The 22963-nt window shown below is 32.4% G+C and overlaps 3 protein-coding genes across 5 annotated transcripts in view; 1 reads left to right on the top strand and 2 right to left on the bottom strand.

Annotated features, from left to right (window-relative positions):
- Positions 1 to 1902: 1902 nt before the first annotated feature.
- On the bottom strand, positions 1903 to 11023 carry Gclm (Glutamate-cysteine ligase modifier subunit). Of its 2 annotated transcripts, XR_016317696.1 has the most exons (7): positions 10601 to 11023; positions 7818 to 8088; positions 6376 to 6519; positions 5267 to 5383; positions 4429 to 4614; positions 3520 to 4097; positions 1903 to 3427 (listed from the first exon to the last, which is right to left on the bottom strand). XR_016317696.1 is itself a non-coding variant. In XM_089711082.1 (6 exons), the coding sequence occupies exons 1-6, from the start codon at positions 10694 to 10696 to the stop codon at positions 3940 to 3942; spliced, it is 972 nt and encodes a 323-aa protein (XP_089567208.1). In that variant the 5' UTR covers positions 10697 to 11023; the 3' UTR covers positions 1903 to 3939. The 2 variants fall into 2 exon arrangements, 1 of the variants encoding a protein (XP_089567208.1); XM_089711082.1 differs by having other exon boundaries at positions 1903 to 4097.
- Positions 11024 to 12947: 1924 nt separating this feature from the next.
- LOC149477260 (transmembrane protein 14C) lies at positions 12948 to 15234 on the top strand. The gene is made up of 4 exons (XM_089710819.1): positions 12948 to 13115; positions 13451 to 13498; positions 13827 to 13917; positions 14648 to 15234. The coding sequence occupies exons 1-4, from the start codon at positions 13040 to 13042 to the stop codon at positions 14766 to 14768; spliced, it is 336 nt and encodes a 111-aa protein (XP_089566945.1). The 5' UTR covers positions 12948 to 13039; the 3' UTR covers positions 14769 to 15234.
- A 916-nt stretch (positions 15235 to 16150) lies between these two features.
- Positions 16151 to 22963, bottom strand: part of sona (sol narae metalloprotease) — a 115354-nt gene continuing 108541 nt past the window's right edge. For both annotated transcript variants that reach the window (XM_089710778.1, XM_089710777.1), the window contains exons 11-17: positions 21914 to 22040; positions 21499 to 21663; positions 20998 to 21114; positions 20000 to 20114; positions 18205 to 18320; positions 17214 to 17789; positions 16151 to 16330 (exon numbers count right to left, since the gene is read on the bottom strand). In XM_089710778.1, the coding sequence (XP_089566904.1) occupies positions 17234 to 17789; positions 18205 to 18320; positions 20000 to 20114; positions 20998 to 21114; positions 21499 to 21663; positions 21914 to 22040 (1196 nt within the window). In that variant the 3' untranslated portion in view covers positions 16151 to 16330; positions 17214 to 17233. The remainder of the gene's footprint in view (positions 16331 to 17213; positions 17790 to 18204; positions 18321 to 19999; positions 20115 to 20997; positions 21115 to 21498; positions 21664 to 21913; positions 22041 to 22963) is intronic.

Below are 22963 nucleotides of genomic sequence, written 5' to 3'. Positions count from 1 at the left end.
CGCACGGAGAGCTTAATTTTCACAAAAAGCTCTAATCGCATGGAGAGCTTTATTTTCACAAAAAGTTCTAATCGCACGGAGAGCTTAATTTTCACAAAAAGCTCTATTCGCACGGAAAGCTAAATTTTCACAAAAAAGCTCTAATCGTACGGAGAGCTTAATTTTTACAAAAACTAATCGCACGGAAAGCTTAATTTTCACAAAAAGCTCTAATCGCACGGTGAGCTTAATTTTCACAAAAAGCTCTAATCGCACGGAGAGCTTAATTTTCACAAAAAGCTCTAATCGCACGGAGGCTTAATTTTCAAAAAAGCTATAATCGCACGGAGAGCTTAATTTTCATTAAAAGCTCTAATCGAACGGAAAGCTTAATTTTCACAAAAAGCTCTAATCGCACGGAGAGTTTAATTTTCACAAAAATCTCTAATCGCACGCAGATCTTAATTTTCATTAAAGGCTCTTATCGCACGGAGAGCTTAATTTTCACAAGAAGCTCTAATCACACGAAGAGCTTAATTTTCATAAAAAGCTCTAATCGCACGGAAAGCTTAATATTCACTAATAAAAATAACTGCGATAAAAACAACCGACTTCAAAAACGGAAAAGTAAGAAATAAAAAAGATTTGACATTATTATTTACTACATAATATTATTTATATGTGCTATTTATTAAAAAGGTTTGATGTCGGTGCACGGGCTTAATACTAAGTGCTTAATGTTCGGCACCAACTTCAAACCATTTAATAAATAGCACATCCATACTAATATTATAAATGCGAAAGTAACTCTGTCTGTCTGTCTGTTACTCAATCACGCCTTAACTACTGAACCAATTTGCATGAAATTTGGTATAGAGATATTTTGATACCCGAGAAAGGACATAGGCCACTTTTTATTGCGAAATACATATGTACCACGGGCGAAGCCGGGGCGGACCGCTAGTTGTTATATATTTGTTATTTGTATGATAGCATGCATTATTATTATCATTTTTATTCAATAATATATTTTAGTTCAAGCAGATCAAAGATCTCAGGTGTCGTAGAATTTTTGGTTCTTGTAGATGACAGTTTCCTCACGATATTTCCTTAATAATATAATACGGCTACAAAATTTGTGATCCAATCCTACAGTTGTTACGTAAATACTTATAGAACCATGTCCAGAGTATTTAGTAGGTACGTCTTATATTACGATAACGAAAAAGTATAAGCATATTATTTTCTACCAGGCGCTAAAACTTCGTGCTCTGTGATATAGGCAGAGCTTTTTTCATCAGATTAGGGTTAAATTATAGCGTGACTAAAGACAATATAGGTACCCTTGTGAGATGCGCATAATTCTGTTTTTATTGGCCGATTTTCTTAACACCAAAATGGTATTTGTCGCAAGGAAATTGTATAATTTCGTCGTTTACAAACGACGTCGTCACTTCACAAACGCTCGCCATTTTATATTTGGTATGACGAGAATTCGGAATCTGCCCCCCTAGACAAGTGGCTTTCTATTAGCGTTAAGTTTAATAGAATAGATTAAGAATGTATGAGATTGACGTAAGCTGGAGATACGTTTATCGCTACTTGTCTAGGGGGGCAGAGTTTTTATTTGACTCGACGGTGCGTCGTTAGGTATGTATCATTTCTGTAAAGCTTTAAAATATATATATATTTACTCGCATAGACGAGTTCAAAGAAAAAAGTAAGTAGTATGTATTTTTTTACGTGTTAACATGGACTAATATCAAGGTGTTAAGAATGTATTTTTATTATACTAAGGCAACTCTATTGTTACTTGACGTTTTCTACCAGAAAAGAGACTAGTAAAAGAAAACTAAATAAACTTTTGAAGTCTCTTCATGAAAATGTTATCTCATGCAACGGAATTATTAAATAAAACACATATTGTATGTCGCAAATTTATTCTTAAATAAACTTTTGATAACAATCAACATTTATTGAACAAACAATTTTTCGCATAAATCTAATACATATAAGCATTTATCATCACATTTTAATATGAGATTTTATATTCCAGCATATTAATTATAATAACTTAACAAATAATTTAAGAATATCTATAGAAATGCTAGGTAATTAAGTAACTCATGTAATTCATTTTTTTACCGTCTACAAAAATTATATGAAATGTATGTCATGCCAATAAAAAAATAAGCATCTGCCATATCACTTGCACCTTCAAAAATAGTTTAATATAAATTTCTTGTTCTAACGAATTTCTCCAAACAAACCAGAGAATTAAAATTTTTTTTTATTTTTTTTATTGGCATGTTACAAAAGTGTATAAATCCGTCAATAGCTATAGAATGTTCTGTCCTTATCACACAAATCTCATTTAGAACCTACATGAGCGAAACAATAAATTTCTTTAGGCGTCTTACAGTGTGAATTATGATTTTGATACTTTAATGTAATTTATATTTATTCATATAAAGGATGAGTTTAGTATTATTCTATGTTAAAGTTGTATTCGTAAAAACTACACATGTAACTATGAAGGAATGATTATGTGCTTCTGCTATTTCATACCATTATGTTTTTATGGACAAGCACCAATTTTTAAATTAAGTATATTAACACAAAAGCTCATAAAAATTTAGGATTAAATAATATTTTTAATTTATAATAAACTTACTATTTTAAACATAAAAGTTTTAATCCATAAGAATTCATTTAAATTTATTTAAAAAAACATTATATGCCAGCATCTTCCATGTTTTTAACCGACTTTAAAAAAAATCATTTTCAATGAAGGAATCTATATTTATTTTAGATATAAAATAATATTTTATTTATTAAATTAAATTACAAAACGTAACATTTGCTTAATTTGCATTTTTTCGTTTTTTTTTTAAGTCTAGACAATGTTATACCAGCACAGGTTTTTTTTGTAACATTTTATACTGTTCTGGAACATTCCGTTGTATTCTGGAATATTCCTGCCTTTAACTAGCATACAACACAGTTATATCTTTTAAAATAATCTCACTCCGTAGTCAATTCTGCTAAAATATATATTACCTTCTCAGCATTGAGATACACATATGGAGACGACACCGCCTACATCACTTATGTTCCGCTCAACATAAGCCATATGGCTTAACTGCACGCTCATTTTTTATTTGTTTTAAAGTGAAAAGCATCAAATATGCCTTCGTGTGTGTTACGATATTGCACAAATAATACAAATAATACGGAAAAGTGACTAACATAACTTTTCATCGGTAAGTACCTAACTAGATAATAATTTTTAAAACTTAGAACAAAAAAATGGCGCACAGATTTTGTTCGTGGTGTCTCCTCCATATACGTAGTAATACTATCTCAATGCTTCTCAGTTACATTTTCATTCAATATAGAATATTCCAGAATACATATTACAGTCGCTATAGAATGTTCAAGGACCATACTGCATTAGCTTGCCTATATTATATTAAGTGTGTCCGGATTCACTTCACTTGGTTTGTAAACACATAATTCTTTTGTGATAGTTTTACACACAGCCAATATGCGAACATTCTAAAACCTTCCCGAACATTCTAGAACCCACTATTAACACGTTTCAGAACATTCTAAAACGTGTAAGGTATTTTAAAATTTTACGCAATATTCCAGATCGTTCGATAACATTGTACAACATTCCGTAACGTTCTAGAACATTCGAGAACATATTACAACATTCTAGAATGTTCGAGAACATTGTACCACATTCCATAGCATTCTAGAACATTCGAAAAACATTCTAGAACATTCGAAAACATTGTACAACGTTCTTTTACATTCTAGAACGTTCGAGGACATTATTTAATGTTCCATTACATTCTACAACATTATAGAACATTCCATAATATTCTAGAACATTCGAGAACATCTTCAATGCTTCCCAACGTTCTAGAACGTTCGAGAACCTTCTAGAATGTTCTATTTCTGTTCTCCCACGGTGGCCTTACACACATAACCCTTAAGCGCTAGAACACCGCGACATTTAATGTGCACTTGGTATCGAGCACACCAGTCTAGGTTGTTGCAACCGATGCCTGCGTCCGTTAGCGTTTTTACTGCCGCTACTGATAGTAGATCTGTAATGGACAAAATAAGATATTTTTATTTCAATTTATAGTTTTCGGATCGTCTGTAGTATATAGAATGAATTTACTATTAGTTGCAAAAAAAAAATTAAAAAAAAAATTGCTAGAAAAATGTTATGTTATGTATGGATAGTTTACGGCAATAAAAACGTATAAATAGAGGGCGAAAGCGACCAAGGCGCGCACAAGCTGTCGCTAAGGTGACGTAAATAATATTAAATTGAAAAATACTAAAGAAAGGCATAAAAGAATAGCACAAGAAACTGAAAACTTCTCTGTATTAAAAATTACATTAATTAAAAAAAAAAAACAAATATCTCACCTGGCGGATCAGCATGCGTCAGCAGTTGAACATCATTCGCCTTACAGAAAGCATGTAGAGATGGCGGGACCACACAGCACGAGGCCAAGTTGATCTGCGCTATGGAAGGCTTTACCGCAGCCCACGCGTGCAGCTTGTACAGGCAGCCCCCACCCACGTCAGCCACGCCCAGTTGCTGGACACGCCCTTGCAGAATGAAATAAATCGTGTAGTTTTATTAAGGTATGAAAGAAAGGAAAATGAATTCGGCCCTCCCCGCTCCGTGTAGTTCCTAAAGTATAAGCTAAAGGATATCATCTGGACATATCAAGGAATAACTGTTTTTTTTTTTCGATTTGTATTTAGCTAAGTGACGACGCGCGGCTGATCGGCGCTATGGAAGGCTTCACGTCAGCCACGCCCAGTTGCTGGACACGCCCTTGTGGTCCAAGAAAATTAGTATCAAGCTGATCAGTGGACATCTGGACATCGCCAAGAACATCCACACAAGCAAGGAAGGAAAATTAATTTGACCAACCCCCAGTGTAGTACCCCCAGTGTAGTAACCCCTAAAGGATATGATCGTTTAGACATATCAAGGAATAACTGTAGCGATTATCAAAACTATTATTAATAACAAACTATAAGCGAATTATTTCCGCTAATGGTCCATTTTCGACCTCTATTCTCTTGAGGGTGTAAAAACACCATAACATTCATTAATAATAATTGCAAATATCAATTTTAAAGCAAAATATTTCAATACTCAATAGGAAAGCTTTCGATTTGAAGTTTAGATTTGAACTCTATTCTACTTTACTTAAGTATGTATTTTCATAAATATCTTTAAAATGATTACCATCTTTCACATAGTCCTCGAGAACAGCCCACAATACTTTGATACCGGGCAGAATAGCTTCACATTTCTTGGCATCAGACTCGCTGTCTGCCTCCATTTCTGTACTCGGAATGCGTCCTGTAACATCAAGAAAATAACATACAAATCTGTATAATAAATATCAATAATACAAGCTGATTTTACGTGAAAAGAATAGATATGGCTACTTTCCGTAAAAATTGGCAAAATGAGTAGGCGTAAGGTAAGAAAAAGAAAAATAATTTGTGACAAAATAAATGATTATTATTAATCAACAGATAGTAAGTAAAATATTGGAAAATCTACATGGAATCTAAAAATATGACGTGTTTTTGTACATGAAGCGATATAAATATCTCAAGATTTAACTATCATCAAGAATCAAGGCCTCCTGGCGGGATCATGGGTGGTCGAGTTGGTCAGGCGTCGCCTCGGAATGGCGGAAAGACGCGGGTTCGAATCCCGCCTCGTGATTGAAGTTTTTCTATTATTTAATAAAATTATATTTCCTCCGCCTTCTATATTTTCCCGATACCTTTTTAGCAGTATTATTATGGAATTTAACAGAACAGAATAGCATAAACTATAAATATAGGTACAGAGGATAAGAAAATTCTCTTACCTCTGAAATATCGTATCAAACAATGCAAGATCTGTATTGGACATCGCGTCACGAAATGCCAAATTTTGGACAGTATTCGTTCACCTCGACCATGAGCAATGGGCACTAGGGGTAAAACATAAAACCTTCCAATCTCTTTTCCAATAGGCTTCTATTAATAGTATAACAGATATTTATTTAATCGCTACATATTAAAGAACGTTCATTGCCGATTCGTGGACTCAAAAATTTTTTTGAAGCAGATATTTATGAGGTTTTTTTATGATAGACTAAACTTTGTAGAAATAAAGTTAGGTAAGGTCTATGTTATCGATTTATTTTTTCTGTAAAATTGTTGAAATAACTGTTGTATGAATAAAAATTCCTCGGTAGAGTTTTGGAGGCCTTGATTCTGTAGCTGACAAAACCTTCTAAATCTTAATATCACCGGAAAAAGTTTCAATATTTTTTTTAAACTATTTTAACTCACCAACATTACTGCCCAGAGAAATGGGAGATGCTTTAGTAAACGCGTTCTTCACGGTGTCATCACGCGTGTCTTCCTTATGTGTGATATCAGGATTATAGGACAGTATGACGTTTTCAATAAACTCCGTTCGTAGCGCAGTGAACACTGAAATTAAAAAAAAATATTTGAATTAAATGTTCTATAAGAAAATTGGACGGTGGTCGCTCTTAGAGATGAATAGCCCATATTCAAATTGAGCTTTAAATAACTGAGGTAAAAATATTCTCTTATAAAAAAATGAGAGGATACATATTTCAATTTAATGAAAAATTCAGAGTTCAGACTATATAACCAAATCAGAACTGCAGATTGAGAGATTTAATAATCAACATTTAACATGAAATGCGTCAAAAGATGCAATATAAAATATACAAAGTTCAAACAGGTCTATATAAGTATTTAATCAGGTTTTTGGTATAACCTAACCTCTTTTTTGCTGCATTATCAAACTGGAATCTTCGAAGTATGAATGATAACTGTTCAACTAAAACCGTCAAGTACAAAATATTATGAACTTGAGCAATATTTCAAATGCGACTGTTCAAAGCACCTTAAACCATTCGATAAAATTAAATCTTTAAACGTCTTTAATGTACAGAGCATGAATGCAAAATTGGTCATCATTTTCATTAAAAAAAAATGTATTTTAAAAAATTACTAAAAGGCTTAAATTAATAAACAGCAATAAATAAATTTATTTATTAACAAACTATCCAAATACCAACAAATCGAATAATACATACTTCACGAACATTAATTGAACATTTTTAAGTATAAACAAAGAACGTTTAATTCAACATAATGACTTATTCAAGGTACAATATTTACACTGTACGTCTAATAATTATGCAAGATGAATCTCTGGCTTCATTCATAACAATTAATTACTGTAATCTACATTCTAGAATAATCTGCTGCATTGATGATATGGTTCGTTCGTCAAGACTCTAGTGCTTAGAATCGACTTTGGATAAATAGGTCACAGGTTTGGGTCCAGGTAAAATAAATTGATGTTTCCTTTTTTTACAATTTAACTTTTGACAGATAACACCCAGGTTGAAACAGGGTAAATGAATAATAATATTTGATAGTTTTTTTTTTTTTACGATTTTATGAAGGCCTTCACTCAAAAACTATCTACCAATATAACCCATTGAGCCCCAATGGGTCCGATCGGTCCCAGACACAATAGATTTTCTATTGTGTCTGTGGTTCCAGGGCTAGACAGATTAAAAAGAGATGAAGTACAAAGCAAATATTTTATTTATTTTTTAATGCAGATTAACCCGGGCGAAGCCAATTTAAGCAGGTAATTAATAGATTAAACACTAAAAGAAATTTCTTTATTAATCATTACGTAAACAAAACGGAAGACAGTATTATAAAATAACACAGCCACTCACCATTCTCCAAGCACTCAATCAATGCAGCCGTACTATCCTCATTGATGAATATCTTCACACCGATCTTCAGATTCTTGCGTTCCTCCTCTGCCATTTTGTTTTGCACGTCATCATGCTGCCGGGTGATGTTCACTACAGCCTCTGACGCTTTCGACGTCGATAGAACCATATAGTTATCCGATGGTGCCTTCGACTCTGTTGTACCGTTTTGCATCGGCTGGCCGTTCTGTGTCCCCCATTCTGATAGTGTTAGCTTGATGCTTTCTGTAAGCTGGAATGCGAAAATCGTAATTATAATTTAAAAAGAGTGTGTGCTGAGCACAAGTGTCAGAAGAACTTCTTTGGCAAGATTCATATATACCAAAATCGTCGCCTTTCGTTACGTGACGTTATTGCTATGATGCGACCTTCAAATTTATTCTCAACGTGCTTATTGAAGTTTGATTCAAAAACTTGAAAACATCTCAATGCAACGCAAAATAATTCTTTCAATTTCAATTCACTAAGAAGCAAATCCGGCTCGAAGGACCAAGATGCAGGAGTTGTTGTGATATGAAATATTTGTTTAATCTATAATTTTTAATCACGCACTAATTAATGACAGATTATTATTTAACGATAGGAATGATTGATATGATATAGCCGATTTATTTTGAAGGTCATTTTTTTGCTTGACTTCTCAAAGAGGTTATTTCAAAACGGAATAGAAGTTATGTTTTTTTTTACAGTTCCTTAAAAGCCAGTACATAATATTGCGGCATTTATTTTTAAACTGTAAAATCTATTTTAAGGAATTTTTCAAATTGGACCAGCAGATCCTGAGATCAGTGCTTCCAATTAAACTTAAAAACTTGACATAAAACTACTCCTAACATATAATTTTTTTTAAGTTATACAATCAATGTAAGTAGGTATGTTAATTACACTAGTAAGATTAAGTAAATAAATCTATAATCATTAGCACCACCCATATAAGTAACTACCTATACACTATAAATAACTTATCTTTGCTTTTTGTATTACCTATCAGTACTTGTCAATAGATTACACAGAAGTATTTTACGTTACGACTTCCTTGTTATGATAATACGATACCTCAAATTGTGTACCATGTTTGAAAATCAACAAGGATGCCAAGCATGAAGTATTCAGAATAAATTCAAAGGTTTTATTTAAGATATTACCTAAGTTTCTTGAAACTTAGGGTAGTTACGTAATCTATTTTTTTTTTTGTTGCAATTTCATACACAATTTTATATTTCATTAATTATAATAAAAATGAATCGCCAAATGTGTTATTCAGCTTATACTCGAGAATGACTTGACCAATTCAACTAGTATTTTTATGTTTTTGTTAATGTTTAAGGAAGGTTCTTATGGAGAGAGAACACAAAAAGCGGCCATAGGGCAGAACAATGTTTTCTGGGACGGCTAGTCTATAATATAAAAATGAAAATGTGTTGGTAAGCGCATCACTTGAGAACGGCTGAACCGATTTCGTTAATTCTTTTTTTATTATATTCCTTGAAGTACGAGGATGGTTCTTACGTGGAGAAAACGTAAATATGTACCACGGGCGAAGCCGGGGCGGACTTTGACACTTTAGTATTCTAATGTTTTAAATCAATACAATTATTTGCAGCATTTTATTATATACTAAACTCAATTTTTTGATTACATAGATAATCAAACAGTTCAATTTTATGCAAGTCATTGTGATAGACTGAATACATTTTAATATATTATAATAGATACATGAGCACACTTTGTAAATGTGTCATTATTATTAGTTCTTGTTATGTAGATTAACTATACACATAGGTGTTAATACTTTAATAGTATAAAAACCAATTTTTTTTTTAATCTCATGTTATTAGTGTAAGCATGACATTTTAAAGCATGATTCACACTACACCGTGCTGGGGACGGTGCATACCGGAGCAGGGAAACAAATGAAACAATATCTATATAAATATTTTAACGCATGAATGACTTTATAAAAAAACTATAAAATTATAGGGAAATAGCTGACCGGACGCGGCTTCGCCCGCTTTGTCTAAAGTAAACTATTTTTACATTAAAAAAGTTTAATAATTCGAGAGTTTACTACTTTTACTTGTAAATTATTATTTATCTTTTAAATGTAAATCTTAATATATATAAATCTCGTGTCACAATGTTTGTCCTCAATGGACTCCTAAACCACTTAACCAATTATAATAAAATTCGCACACCATGTGCAGTTCGATCCAACTTGAGAGATAGGATAGTTTAAACATGTAGGTACCACGGGCGAAGCCGGGGCGGACCGCTGGTTAGTTAATAAAATGCTGAAATTAATTAATAAAGAGGTAACTTTCTATTTGTTGATAGATAAAGTTAGTGTTTGACTATAAACCGCAAAGCAGTTTAGAAAAAAACAATATATTTTTTATAGATAACATTTAAAGGCCTTTTTAAGTTCTGAATAAATAACAGTAATTCACTGCCTCCATTTAGATTATATAGTATAAAAATATTTGCTTTATTTGTTGATAACCTCATCTAGGACTGAAACTGGGTTAAAAAAATAAAACCTTGAACTTTTTTTTAACTGTCATATGCCAATCAATTATCATTGTGTTTATGTCATAGTTCATTATTAATTATATTCTTTATCAAACAATATTTTTTTTAAGTCTTCACACAGATTGCGAATATTAAATTAGATTTTGAGTGTTATAATTTGTTTAAGGTTTCTTTAAAACACGATTTAGTTGATTGAAATTAATCAGTTAGCTCACCTCTTCAGTTACATTTTGCCCAGCCTTTTTCTTGATATCAATGAGGTTTAACACATTACCAGTGTTTATTGTCACTTTTGAAGCACTTTTTAACATTTTTATCAAATAAACTTAATACGTTTTAACTCAATACTTGACGCTGTTATTCCTACACAACCGTTTGAAACAGAATACACTGAAATACTAATTTATACGCTCATTTATATCACATAGATCATAACTGCTGTAGTAACAATTTATCAACTGTTTATGTTATACATGATTCATTATAACGCAGTGTGACGAAATAGATAGTGCCTTTGGCCTTGACTATTCTACATTATAATTTACACAAAGTTGTAATCGGACTGTAGACATGACTTTTAAATTTTAAAATGTTTGAAAAATTTAAGGAAATTAGATACCTACTGTCAATTAATTATTGACAGCTTATTTGACAGCGTGAAGTGGAAGAAGAAAACCGTAGAGGGAGAATGTAGAGTAATATAGGTAATTGGCTCATCTACCTATATTACTCTATGGAATGAGCCGAGCGTCTGTAGATAAGAAGGTGAAAAGTCTTGGCTTGCACTTGGACGAAAGTTTATCTTGGTGTGATCAAATCAAGGAAGTGCAGAAAAAAGTGTTTGCTTCTGCTTCTTCTCTCCGTCGTTTACGCAACTTCCTGCCGATTTCTACCAAAATTGCGTTGACTCAATCCCTTTTGCTTCCTCTCCTAGATTATGCCGACTCCTCTTATCCCGATCTTCACGAATATCAACTTGATGCTCTCGAGAGGCTGCAAAACTTTTGCATCAGATTCATTTTCGGCTTGCGCAAGTTCGATCATGTTTCTGATTTTCGCAAAAGATTACACTGGCTACCTATTCGCCTTCGCCGGAATACTCACATCCTTCAACTCCTGTACTCTGTCCTGTTTAACCCCAAAACTCCTGTCTATCTCAAAAATCAGTTTCATTATTTAAACTCCAATAGTTCCCTTTCCCTTCGTTCCTCTGATCTCCTTCTCCTATCCACCCCTATTCACCATACCAATTTTTTTAACTCCTCCTTTACCGTCCTAGCGATTCGACTGTGGAATGCTCTTCCTGAGACTATCAGACGCGCCAAAACACCACATCATTTCAAGTCACTTGTAAAAGAGCACTTTTTCTCCAGTATTTAGTTTCCTTTTTCTTATATATAAAAATGAATCGCAAAATGTGTTGGTAAGCACATAACTCGAGAACGGCTGAACCGATTTCGATAATTCTTTTTTTATTATATTCCTTGAAGTACGAGGATGGTTTTTATGTAGAGAAAACGTAAATATGTACCTACCACGGGCGAAGCCGGGGCGGACCGCTAGTATCTTATAAATATGTATTTATATTTTATATATACTATGTATAATATGTATTTATATGCATATATATATGGATATATATATTTAAATATATTCATTAATTTGTATTTAACTTATTATTTTTATTTAATTTGTATGTATAATATAAATATAACTTGATTAATACATATATACTGAATTATCTATGTCTATTCTTTAATTAGTAATGAATTATTTGTGTTATCTATTCTTTTTTTTAAATCTTTTTGATGCGCCCTCGCTTTTTACCAATGTCTTACATGTCCTTTATTTTTATGGTTGCCTGGAAGAGATTGCTTTTAAGCAATAAGGCCGCCTATTGTACACTTTTCAATTTTATGTATTCTCTTATTTTAAATTCCTGTTATATGTACAATAAAGTGTCATAAATAAAAAATAAATAAATGCATTAACAGATTAAATTTCATATTTATTTTTTTCTTATAAGGGAAAAGTTACACGTGAGTTACACATGAAACTAGCCTCACGATTATAATATTTTATATATTCTTTCATTCTTCTTTCAGTTACATGAAAGTCCGATTAGTAGGAACTGTAACCTGAAATATCATTAAGCTTTTTGATGATTTTGTCTTTTGAAACCTGATTAGTCCCATTGCATTGTCATAATAAGGTTTAAGGTAATTTTAACAATGTGAATATTCTATAATAATAGAAAAATAAACCAAGACCAATTAACACACGTATATCATAAAAACCTGACTTTATTTTATCTTTTGCTATAAAAGGAGATTTTTTTTAATGGGAAATAGAAGTTACCTCTATATTATGCATATGTTCTATCTTTTAGCCGTAGATATACACTCCAGCAACAACTTAACAAACAAATCTACCAAATATATGTGTTTTTACAACTTTCGGCTTTTTATCAACACTCACAGATTATAATTACAATTACTTACAGATTATAATTATTTAATGTCATATGTCATTTGTCAAATATTTTTATTTTTGGTGTCAAAAGTCAAATGTCAATTTGTCGCAGATTGTGCTTTGAAAAAGACGTGTCGTAACTACAATAATAATTTTGTAACGTAATTTTTAAGGAATCAACAATGGGAGTCGATATTTTGGGATTCGCATATGCTGCGACTGTTGCCGCTGGCGGTATTATGGGATATGCCAAAGCTGGTTTGTGATTTTATGAATGCTCATTAGAAAACAGGTCTATCAGACCACTTTTTATCACATTATTTTTATATAAAATTCTAGTGTATACCGATATTCTAAAGTATAAGATAAGATATAAAAATTGCAAGATCATTGGATATCTATACTGATTAAGTGACCATTTAGCGAGTGACTATTTATTATGTGACTTGTTTTGTTTACTTATTTGGTTCGCCGGTTCATATTAAAAATACTATAACCTCTTAATAAAAGAACATTCTAGAAAAGATAAGAAGTAATAAGTACTGGAAATATAGACGAAAGTTATAATAATCTTTTTTTTATTTCATTTTCAGGTTCCATACCATCACTGGGTGCTGGAATAATTTTCGGATCTATCTTGGGTAAGAAATTTAACAATACAACCACATACATTTATTTCTATATTCCAAATACATGAACTATGAAAATTTATATTATACATTTTTTTATACATATTTATTTAAATATTGTCCACTTTGGGGATACAGTTCATTGTAGTAGCTAAGACTATAAAACCAAAAATCTTGAATACATTGTAGTATATTCATATTTCAATGATCCTTTGTCAAAAGGAAGGAATGAAGGTAATCTTTAGATATCCACACACATAAAAAATTAATTGTTTTGATGTATTTAACTACCCATATAATATATAGTTTTAAATGTGAAAATTATGCAATAATATTCCAGGTGTCGGAGCCTACCAATTAAGTCAAGATTCATCTAACTACACACTAATGCTGGGTACAACAACTGCGTTGGGTGGATTAATGGGATACAGGTCTGTTTATCACATACTCTTTAGTAGTTAAGTAAAAAAAAAACACACAAAAACTGAATGGAATCTTGGATCAATGGAATCTGTTAAATGATGTGATAATTTTTAATTATTTTTAACTAATAAGAATTCATAGCAATTTTTTAAACCAGCAATCTCATAATTTGTATCTTCAATGAAGTAGTACATAATAATTAATTTTGAAGATACTTATGTTTTGATTCTGTATTCTGTTATGTAGATCAGTGAACTATGAGATTGACATATACATTGTGTGTCAAATAACAATTAAAAATTGACTCAATTTTGTCCTCAATATATATTTTTATTTCATATTCAATATAGTATTTGTATCTCCGCTTGTAATATAGTGTGGTCAAGTTTTTCGTGCAATATAATTAGTACAAAATAAAAATTTGAATGTAGTTTTGCCGATTTATAAATGTGAAAGTGATTTTGATTTATTGTTTTTTTTGTTTCTCTTTCATGTCGAAATGAGCGACTTTTTGGTATGATTTTTGTCTGGGCATGAATCTCGCAGGAGTGATGTAATTTACTTTTTAATGCAGTGAAAAGATGCATTATATAATAATTATACTTACTTGCAATTTTTTTGACTGGGCGAAGCTATTCAAACTAAACTATGTATATTTTTAATTGGTATGAACTATGAATATTATTATTATAACTATATTAAATAAACATATAATACAATAGTATTTTGTCTCCACAGATACTACAATGGCAGGAAGTTCATGCCGGCGGGTCTAATGTTTGTCCTTTCTGTGGGCATGTTAACAAAACTGCTTGTCAAGAACGTCGGCTCCAGCAAAATGCCTGTAAAGGCTGGTTAAAATAAGTTATTGTGAATTGTAAGCACCTTGTTTATAAATAAAAACGTTTTTTTTGTTGAGTAACATCTGGATTTTTTTAAGTTTCATTTAATAATTAGTTAGGTCTTTGGCAGGATTAAATCAAAATATTATGCTCACAAAATTTTTACAGCCATGACTGATTAAATTCTGTTTCTAGACTATTTTATAAAACAAGTTGCTTGCATCATTAATTTATAATAAATTTGCATAATTATTGTGATTTGATAAAACATTTCTAACAAGTTAAAGTTATCACATTTAACCTTGACTGTTAATTTTGTACTGGAGAACAAAAAATATGTATATTTTGATTATTGGTTGATTTTGCTTGTCACATTCTATATTTAATTCTACACAATTTTACGAATGTAAGTTTACAAATGTTGTTTTACAGTTAGGTGATGGGTGTGAAAGTAGATGAAATAAAAGATATTATAGAAATTAATTTTGTATTTTTTCTTAAAACATACTTAATGACAAAGGTATCATACATAAATAGAATAAATAGTCGGCAAGTAATACATTACTGAGTTGTTCGTGAAAAAAAAAATGCCAAACTAATCTATGGTAACTTTATTTGTCTATGTCACATAAATAACAAGAAAATAATATACAAGCTATCGATTTTATACTGGCAAGTAGAACTTGGTGCCATAAGTAAAGGAAATAGGTAAAAATATCTATAAAAGGCGATCCAGTCGCCGAGTCAGTTAAAATTACAATTATTATAAATAGTGGATACGAGTCCGGCCTTAGTTAAATTTAAAAAGAATTGTAACCGCACATAGATAAAACAACTTTTCGATAACATCAAATAAACAAATTCGTAGGCCTTAATAGAATAAGAAGCGCTATCGACTTAATTATCTTATTAATTATTCATAAAAGGCACTTCTTGGCAGTTTCTTTTATTTTATTCTTAGAAAAATACTATTTTACAACCGTTTTTAAACGAAATACCATAGACTAAAAATATATTTAACCTATGTTAAGGAATTCTTGTTTCGTCTTGTTCATCGTATTTATACACAATTGTTACAAGCTAATGTACTTAAAGTCCATTAAAAACACAATCACATTGTAATATCACTCACAGAACAATGTCTGACACTTATTGTCTTCAGACACGTTTTTTCAAACAAACTAGTATTGCGCACATTTTACCCGCTGTATTTTGAATATTACCCACTTGAGTCTGATTTAGGAACTGAATGATATTTCGTTATAAGTAAAACTGCATTCTGCAACTACAATTTTATGGCAATTTTGTTTTGACAAGCGTTATGATTTGTTACATAAAGTTTGCCGCGCATTTTTATGTCAAAAATAAAAAAGTAAGAGGTGGATAGAATATGTCTTTGAAAATTACAAATTCAAAGGGTAAAATTCAAGTTTAATATGCGAACACTTCACAATCTGCAAAATAAGGACTGGATTTGACGGTTCAGGACCAGGCGTCTTTGCGCCATTGCTTCATTTGTCATAATATCCAGCTAGCAGTCTTCTGTTTTGTTTTCCGCTCGATTCGCTAGTGGCGGCTACTGCAACATAAAGTGTAAGTTAAACAAATAAATACAATTGCAAATTAATATGTGAAGGTTTTATTATTCCAATATAAAGAATCAAAGATAGTTTATTAATTTAATTATTAGTAAGATAGCTTTGTTCTTAGTTTAAATGCAACTTTTCCAAAATGTTATTGAAAAACGACCAGTTTATGTATATTTTTTGTGGTTGGAAAATTGATTGATTTTTATTTTTATGTATCATTAACTTTTGAAAATGGTTAAGTAATTAATGTTGTATTGTATTAGAACACATAATTTTTATTGACAAGTAAAAAGTTGTAAGTGATTAGGTATATCGTACAAAAATGGTCATCATAGTAACCATAGCTGTTGTTTCAACGTTTTTATACAAACTATCACATTTGGAGGGTAGACATTTTAAACTTTTTTTATTAATTGAAAAGTTTGACGATTATTGTACGACATATTTCATGCATACAAGAGTAGGCATAAAGTAGAGTAGAGTAAATGTATAGAAAGACACACACACACATGTACAATATGTAAAGTTCAATGACTGAAGTGTAGAGGAATGGGTAGTTTCATGATGGTTCTTGAGTTATGTACATTAGGAAATTGTGTTTAATTACATATTGCTGAAAGAATACAATGGCATTCCATAGTTGAACGTAGCACACATGTGAATGATTGAGTTTGAAGCGCACACATCTCGCTCTTATTAATTTACATCTTATGTTACAAGAGTGAGATGGCATGATTGTCACAGGTTCGACTCGTGAAGGAAAAAGGGGCGAAGTAACGATGTATGAAAACGATTGTGGTGTCCAATGCAGAAGTATGATCATCCATGAGAGCGAAGTATGAATTTTGATCCAAATTCGTTCTGTATCCTTACCAATAAGTATTTTGGCACATTTATGTTCGAATAAGCTCTCCAGACGTGAGATTCCTCTGATACGAGTAAACCAATCTCGCTGGTTCGATTTGTACTTGTTGCGAATTTGCGTCTGGTCTTATTGAGTTATCGGAGGACTTCCCTTGAGAGTAGTAGGTGCCGAATTTGAATATTGACTTTGTGCCCTTGTCTGGGAACGGATTCTTTGTGGTGCCTCTCGAGAAGTAACTCTCTAGGTCTTCCTTGTTGAAGAAACCTTTTTTCGTTTCAGGCGCTTTCGTTGTTTTCGCGAAAAATTCATTGAAATCATACGGGCTTCTCGTGGTGGACACAGAGAATTGATTTAAAGATGGCGGATACGAGACGCTCGGTTTTGTCAATTCCGTTACTTTTTCCGTGTATTCTTTTGGTTCTTGTGTACTATAGTAGTAATAATTGTATGGTTTCTCTGTTGTCGTCGTTGTTGTTACTGTGACTTCCGAGTTTGTATTTCTTTGGTAATTTGTATAATAGTTCTGTTGGTAGATAGGTGACGCTGGTGTGCTAGCTACGTATGGCTGTGTTGTGTCTTCGATACTGTATATGTGTTTGCAAAAAATATTATTAGTATTTTATCGTAGTAATGCAATAACGACACATTCAGTTTGAAAATAATGTAAATAGTTAGTAACTAACTTAGATTATTTATTTGTTGAAATAATTGTACCATTATCTGGTTAATTGCTTTCTAAATCAATTCAGTAAACTTTCTTAAAAACAGTTTGCTCATCATCTGAATGATAATAATGAATATGAATAATTTCATACATAATATCATAAAAATCTTTTAGTAAATAATTTAGGTACGTAGGTACCATGTTTTTACTATAGGTAACAAATGGTACCTATACAAAATCAACGAACATATACATACATAAGAGCTAAAGTATTCATTATTATCATCCACATTAGACTATGAACTCAATGCCCTAGTAAATAAAATACACATTACCTCGTTATATTCCCATAGAACGGACTCGTCTCCGGCCGCACGTAGCTCGGCGTGTGCTGCGAGTAGTCCGGTATTATGTTCTCGTGTTCGGTGATGCACCGACCGTTTATGCAATACTGGGAATGGTTGGAATTAATAATAAATTAATTCATTTTGCATATACAACTAGCTGTGCTCCGCGGTTTTACCCGCAGTGTTCCGCTCCTGTTGGTCTTAGCGAGATCCTCGATATCTAACACCGAAACTATTTTTCAAATTGGACCAGTAGTTCCCGAGATTAGCGGGTTCAAACAAATAAACTTTTCAGCTCTATAATATTAGTATAGATTTAATATCCTAGGTAAAAATTAAATCAATTGGACTAAACTATAAAGTTATAGACATTTTGAGAGTTATAGAACGGAAAAGTTGTTGGTGAAAGGAAGGATATTAAATAAGCGGAGATAATTTTATGGGGTATACTTAAATTATACTGTCTTGTACTGTTTATGTAATGCATATTAGTGTAAATATTGAAAATTTGCAGTATCAAGAATAGCAAGAAAAAAATTGGTTGTTTGTAAAGTAGGTTTACGATCGAGATGAGACGGGAGATCGGTCCATCTCTCTCTCGTTATACCTGCGATCGCGCTCGTGAGGTTTTGGTGTGACACAAGTTTCTGAACATGTCACCCGACTAAAACGATTTTAAAAACATTATCACGTTAAAAATTTTAGTCTACCAATTTTGCTTATATGAATATACTAACAAATTATATGTATGAACAATAATTAGTAGCCGAGGTTCATTGTCCAACCTAGACCGCATCGCTATTCCCATTACGGAAACGGTATTTGACATTGAAATAATTGTTACACATAACTTCACGCTTTCTACCATAAAACGTGATAACTGTTACACGAGTATCAGTGAATGTAACCATTACATCATTGCATCGTAACATCTATCGAGTTACGAATACATAATCTACAGGAATTGCCTCTTATTACCTACTTACTAGCTGTGCCCCGCGGTTTTACCCGCAGTGCTCAGCTCCTGTTGGTCTTAGCGTGATAATATATAGCCTATAGCCTTCCTCGATAAATGGGCTATCTAACACCGAACAAATTTTTCAAATCGGACCACTAGTTCCTGAGATTAGCGCGTTCAAACAAACAAACTCCTCCGCTTTATAATATTAGTATAGATTACCATATTATAAAGTGGTATGTGTAACTTTAAATAATTTACAAATGGAATGACAGTAATTTCACGCCTATATTTATTGATTTGCACAGAATGATACGCTTAACATACTATTATGGATAATGGACCACCTATGAAGCCACATTTACATAAATAACCAATGTTGTGTGTAATAATTTATAATTCGTACAACAATCGATAAGCAATGTTAATGTGAGGTTGGTTGTACTCAACATGTTATAAAAGATTTCGCATTTAAATATATGTTTGAAACGTTATAAAAGATTTCGCATTTAAATATATGTATAAGTGAAAAAAGAAATTCAATAAAAGTATTTTTTTATATAAAAAACACAAAAAACCTAACACCAAAATATGCGTAATCGAATATTTTATTTAGTTTTCCTTGTTTGTATTGCCTTGTTTTTGCTCACCCACTTTTTGTTGTGTTTATTTCCTTTACTTTAAGGGTTGCCTGGTAGAGATCGCTACCTAGCGATAAGGCCGCCTTTTGCTTGTTTTATATGTGTTGTGTGCTTTTGTATTTGTATTTATTTATTTTTAAGCAATAAAGAATTTTCATTCATTCATTCATTCAAAAAACCTCACCTGACCGTCCCCACAGGGCGAGCCCTCAGCGGCGGGTCTGTACGCAACGCAGTAGCCGCTTGCTGCGTCGAAGCAGAACAGTTGGGCACACACCCGCTCGTCTTTGAAACATGCGCTGGAACAATTGTTTACAATAATAAGTAAAATAAATACGTACAATAAAAAAATGTTGTATGGTTTTATGAAACCACGGTAAAAGTGAAACTTAGGCACAAAATTATCGTATTTGTACGATAATTATCGTACGGTTCCGAACACTGCTTTATACCTACTCGGCAGCCGACCGTCACGCGACATGCGCTACACAGACCAAAAAGTTTGAGACGATGTAATAAAAGTTTCACTTTAATAAATTCGGCAACACATCTGCTTATAGCGAAAACCACTGAATGCAGAACCACAAAAATCTGTGTAAAGTAAAGCGGTTAAAAAAACTGATAGATTTTTTATCCATGGATTTAACTAATAACAACTTTCTGTGTCGGTAGTTGGGAATAAATTCGATCCTGTACTGCATACACTGTTTTTTGTTTTTGTTTTTAATGAAACTAATGAGCCACCCATGTAAAATCCATAGACAATACATTTATTTATTTATTTATTTATTTATTTGGTACATACTTAAGGAGTCGTTAATTTGAAATAAGAGTTATTGTCTATGCCAAATAACTCCATTAAACTACCCTAAAGAATATTCCCACTTTCAATATGATTAATGAGTATACATTTCCAACTTTCCACGAACATCGTAAAACATTCAGATAATACAGTAAAAATCTACCTATATATATAAAACTCAAAGGTGACTGATAGTGATCTATCAACGCACAGCCCAAACCACTGGACGTATCGGGCTGAAATTTGGCATGCAGGTAGATGTTAGGACGTAGGCATCCGCTAAGAAAGGATTTCCCGAAATTCTTGCGGGAATGGGGAAAAACGGGGATGCACGTACAAAGTCATGGGCGGAAGCTAGTCTCATATAAATGTCCCCATACCTCGTGCCTCTATCCTTCCGGCACTGCGCGTCCAGTGTGAGCAAGCGGCCCGGCAGCACGCGCGGCAGCGAGTCGTCCTCGTGCGGCGAGTTGTATAGACATGTTGCTGTGTCGCCACTGGAAATTGGAAATAACTAATATATAACATAATATAAATACAAGAAATACAATAATATAGCCTCATAAGATTTTTGGACAATTGATGTCTTTTGAAGTATTGGAAAATGTTTCGTATAAGGGACATATTTTTAAAGGCAAAGCTTCTAAGAAAAAGAATGTCTCTTGGCGTTAAGGGAGCTCAATCATCTGCATGCAGTAACACAGTCGCAGTGATTAAAGTAAAATATATTCCAAAAGGATACGAATAAAATTAAAGGTTATCTTCTGACGTTATCTTGCGTTATTTTAGTTAAAATTTAGATGTTGAAAAGTTAATTTTCTCTAATTCTTTTAACTCATTTTATCATCTCATACTGAAATATTTTCTTAAAGTAATCTTACTTCAAAAAGTGATGGAAACTCTGCACACTGCAAGGTGACCATCTGAAGCCCTTCTCCGTGTGCCTCAAGTCCGACATGATGAAGCCGTCTTCCCATCTACATTTTTCAGCACCAGGACCTCCGAGGTATGAAGGTGGTGGACTTCCATCGTGAACTGCTCCAAGTCTGTGACCAAATGTAGGTATATTTTTAATTTTATGATGTTGCTTTTAATAACAAACTATCCCTTCCTGCTTGCTTTTTTCATTGCTTGTGATAAGAAATAATTGTTTTCTTGCTTGTTTTTGCTTACAGGTTTTTTGTATTGCTTTTAAGAAATATCATTTCAGTTTATAAATTTTAAAGCTTTTTCGCAACAGTGACCCATTTGAGATTTTATGGTTTACATTGCCCACTTCTTCTACGTTATACTTACAAATGTCCAACTTCATGAGCAGCGACGATGATACCAGAGAATCCACCAGTATCCTCAATGATGGCAACAGAATTCACCTTTTCCAATCTCTTGTTTACTACGCATGCACCGCCAACGTATGCGAAACCTAGACAGAAAAATATTAAAACTCTTTGCTAACATTTTGCACGAAAAAAAAAAACATTCAAAAAAGGAAAGGGTTCTAGGTTTGAGGTTGTCTATGATATTTGGTAGGTACGATGTGAGGGTAACAAACAGTAAATGAATTGAACAGAAATATGATAATGTATTTGTACTTACGGAAAGTCGATGATCGATAGATAATCTAGTGCTATATAAGGCGTCAATCATGCAAGCAATGTGTAGAAAATGTTATTTATTAGTACTGTCACCGAAGTTAAGAGTTAGGAAATTAGAACCCGATTGCAATAAATACTAAATATCAATATCAATGCTAATATAAACAAAGTATTTACAAATAACGAGTAATATTTAAATATTCTTTATTGAGAGCTTTCAAGATTTGAAATACTAGAAATTTAAAGTTTGTTTGCATAGAAAATTAGAAGATAAATATAAGAGTATCCATAGATATTAATAAAAAAGATCTCGTAGCCTCGCAAAAGGTTAGTTAATTTTTTTGCAAAAAGGACCAAATATCTTGATACACATAATTACATTGTTGAATACATGCTTTAAATTCAATTGGCTGTGTCCTCGCGCAAGTAAGGTAGGGCCAACTGGTCCCTCAATGACCTTACGCAACTTTCATGTTTATGAGAAGATGGACCGGTGCTCTTTTGAAAGGTAAAGCAAGAAGCCAATCATTATGTTGAAATTTTATGGCCGATCTTTACCATGTCAACATGCAAATACGAGTCTTTATAGTCTATGACGAAACTCTACAGTTTTTGTCTATTCTTTAATGGCTAATTACTGTCATGTAGTTTTTGCTGGCACGTATTTCCTCATAACGAGATGCGACTTAAAGATGTTAACAGTAATTTTAATGATAGGCAGTAATTTCGAGCACTTTTGAGCACACAAACT

This window comes from Colias philodice, chromosome 25 (assembly GCF_061535455.1).
Source record: "Colias philodice isolate Cphi_HAF_F1 chromosome 25, ilColPhil1 Martin Lab GWU primary, whole genome shotgun sequence".
Lineage (NCBI taxonomy): Eukaryota > Metazoa > Arthropoda > Insecta > Lepidoptera > Pieridae > Colias > Colias philodice.
The sequence above is the reverse complement of the archived record's forward strand: the minus strand, read 5'-3'. Positions and strand labels throughout refer to the sequence as shown.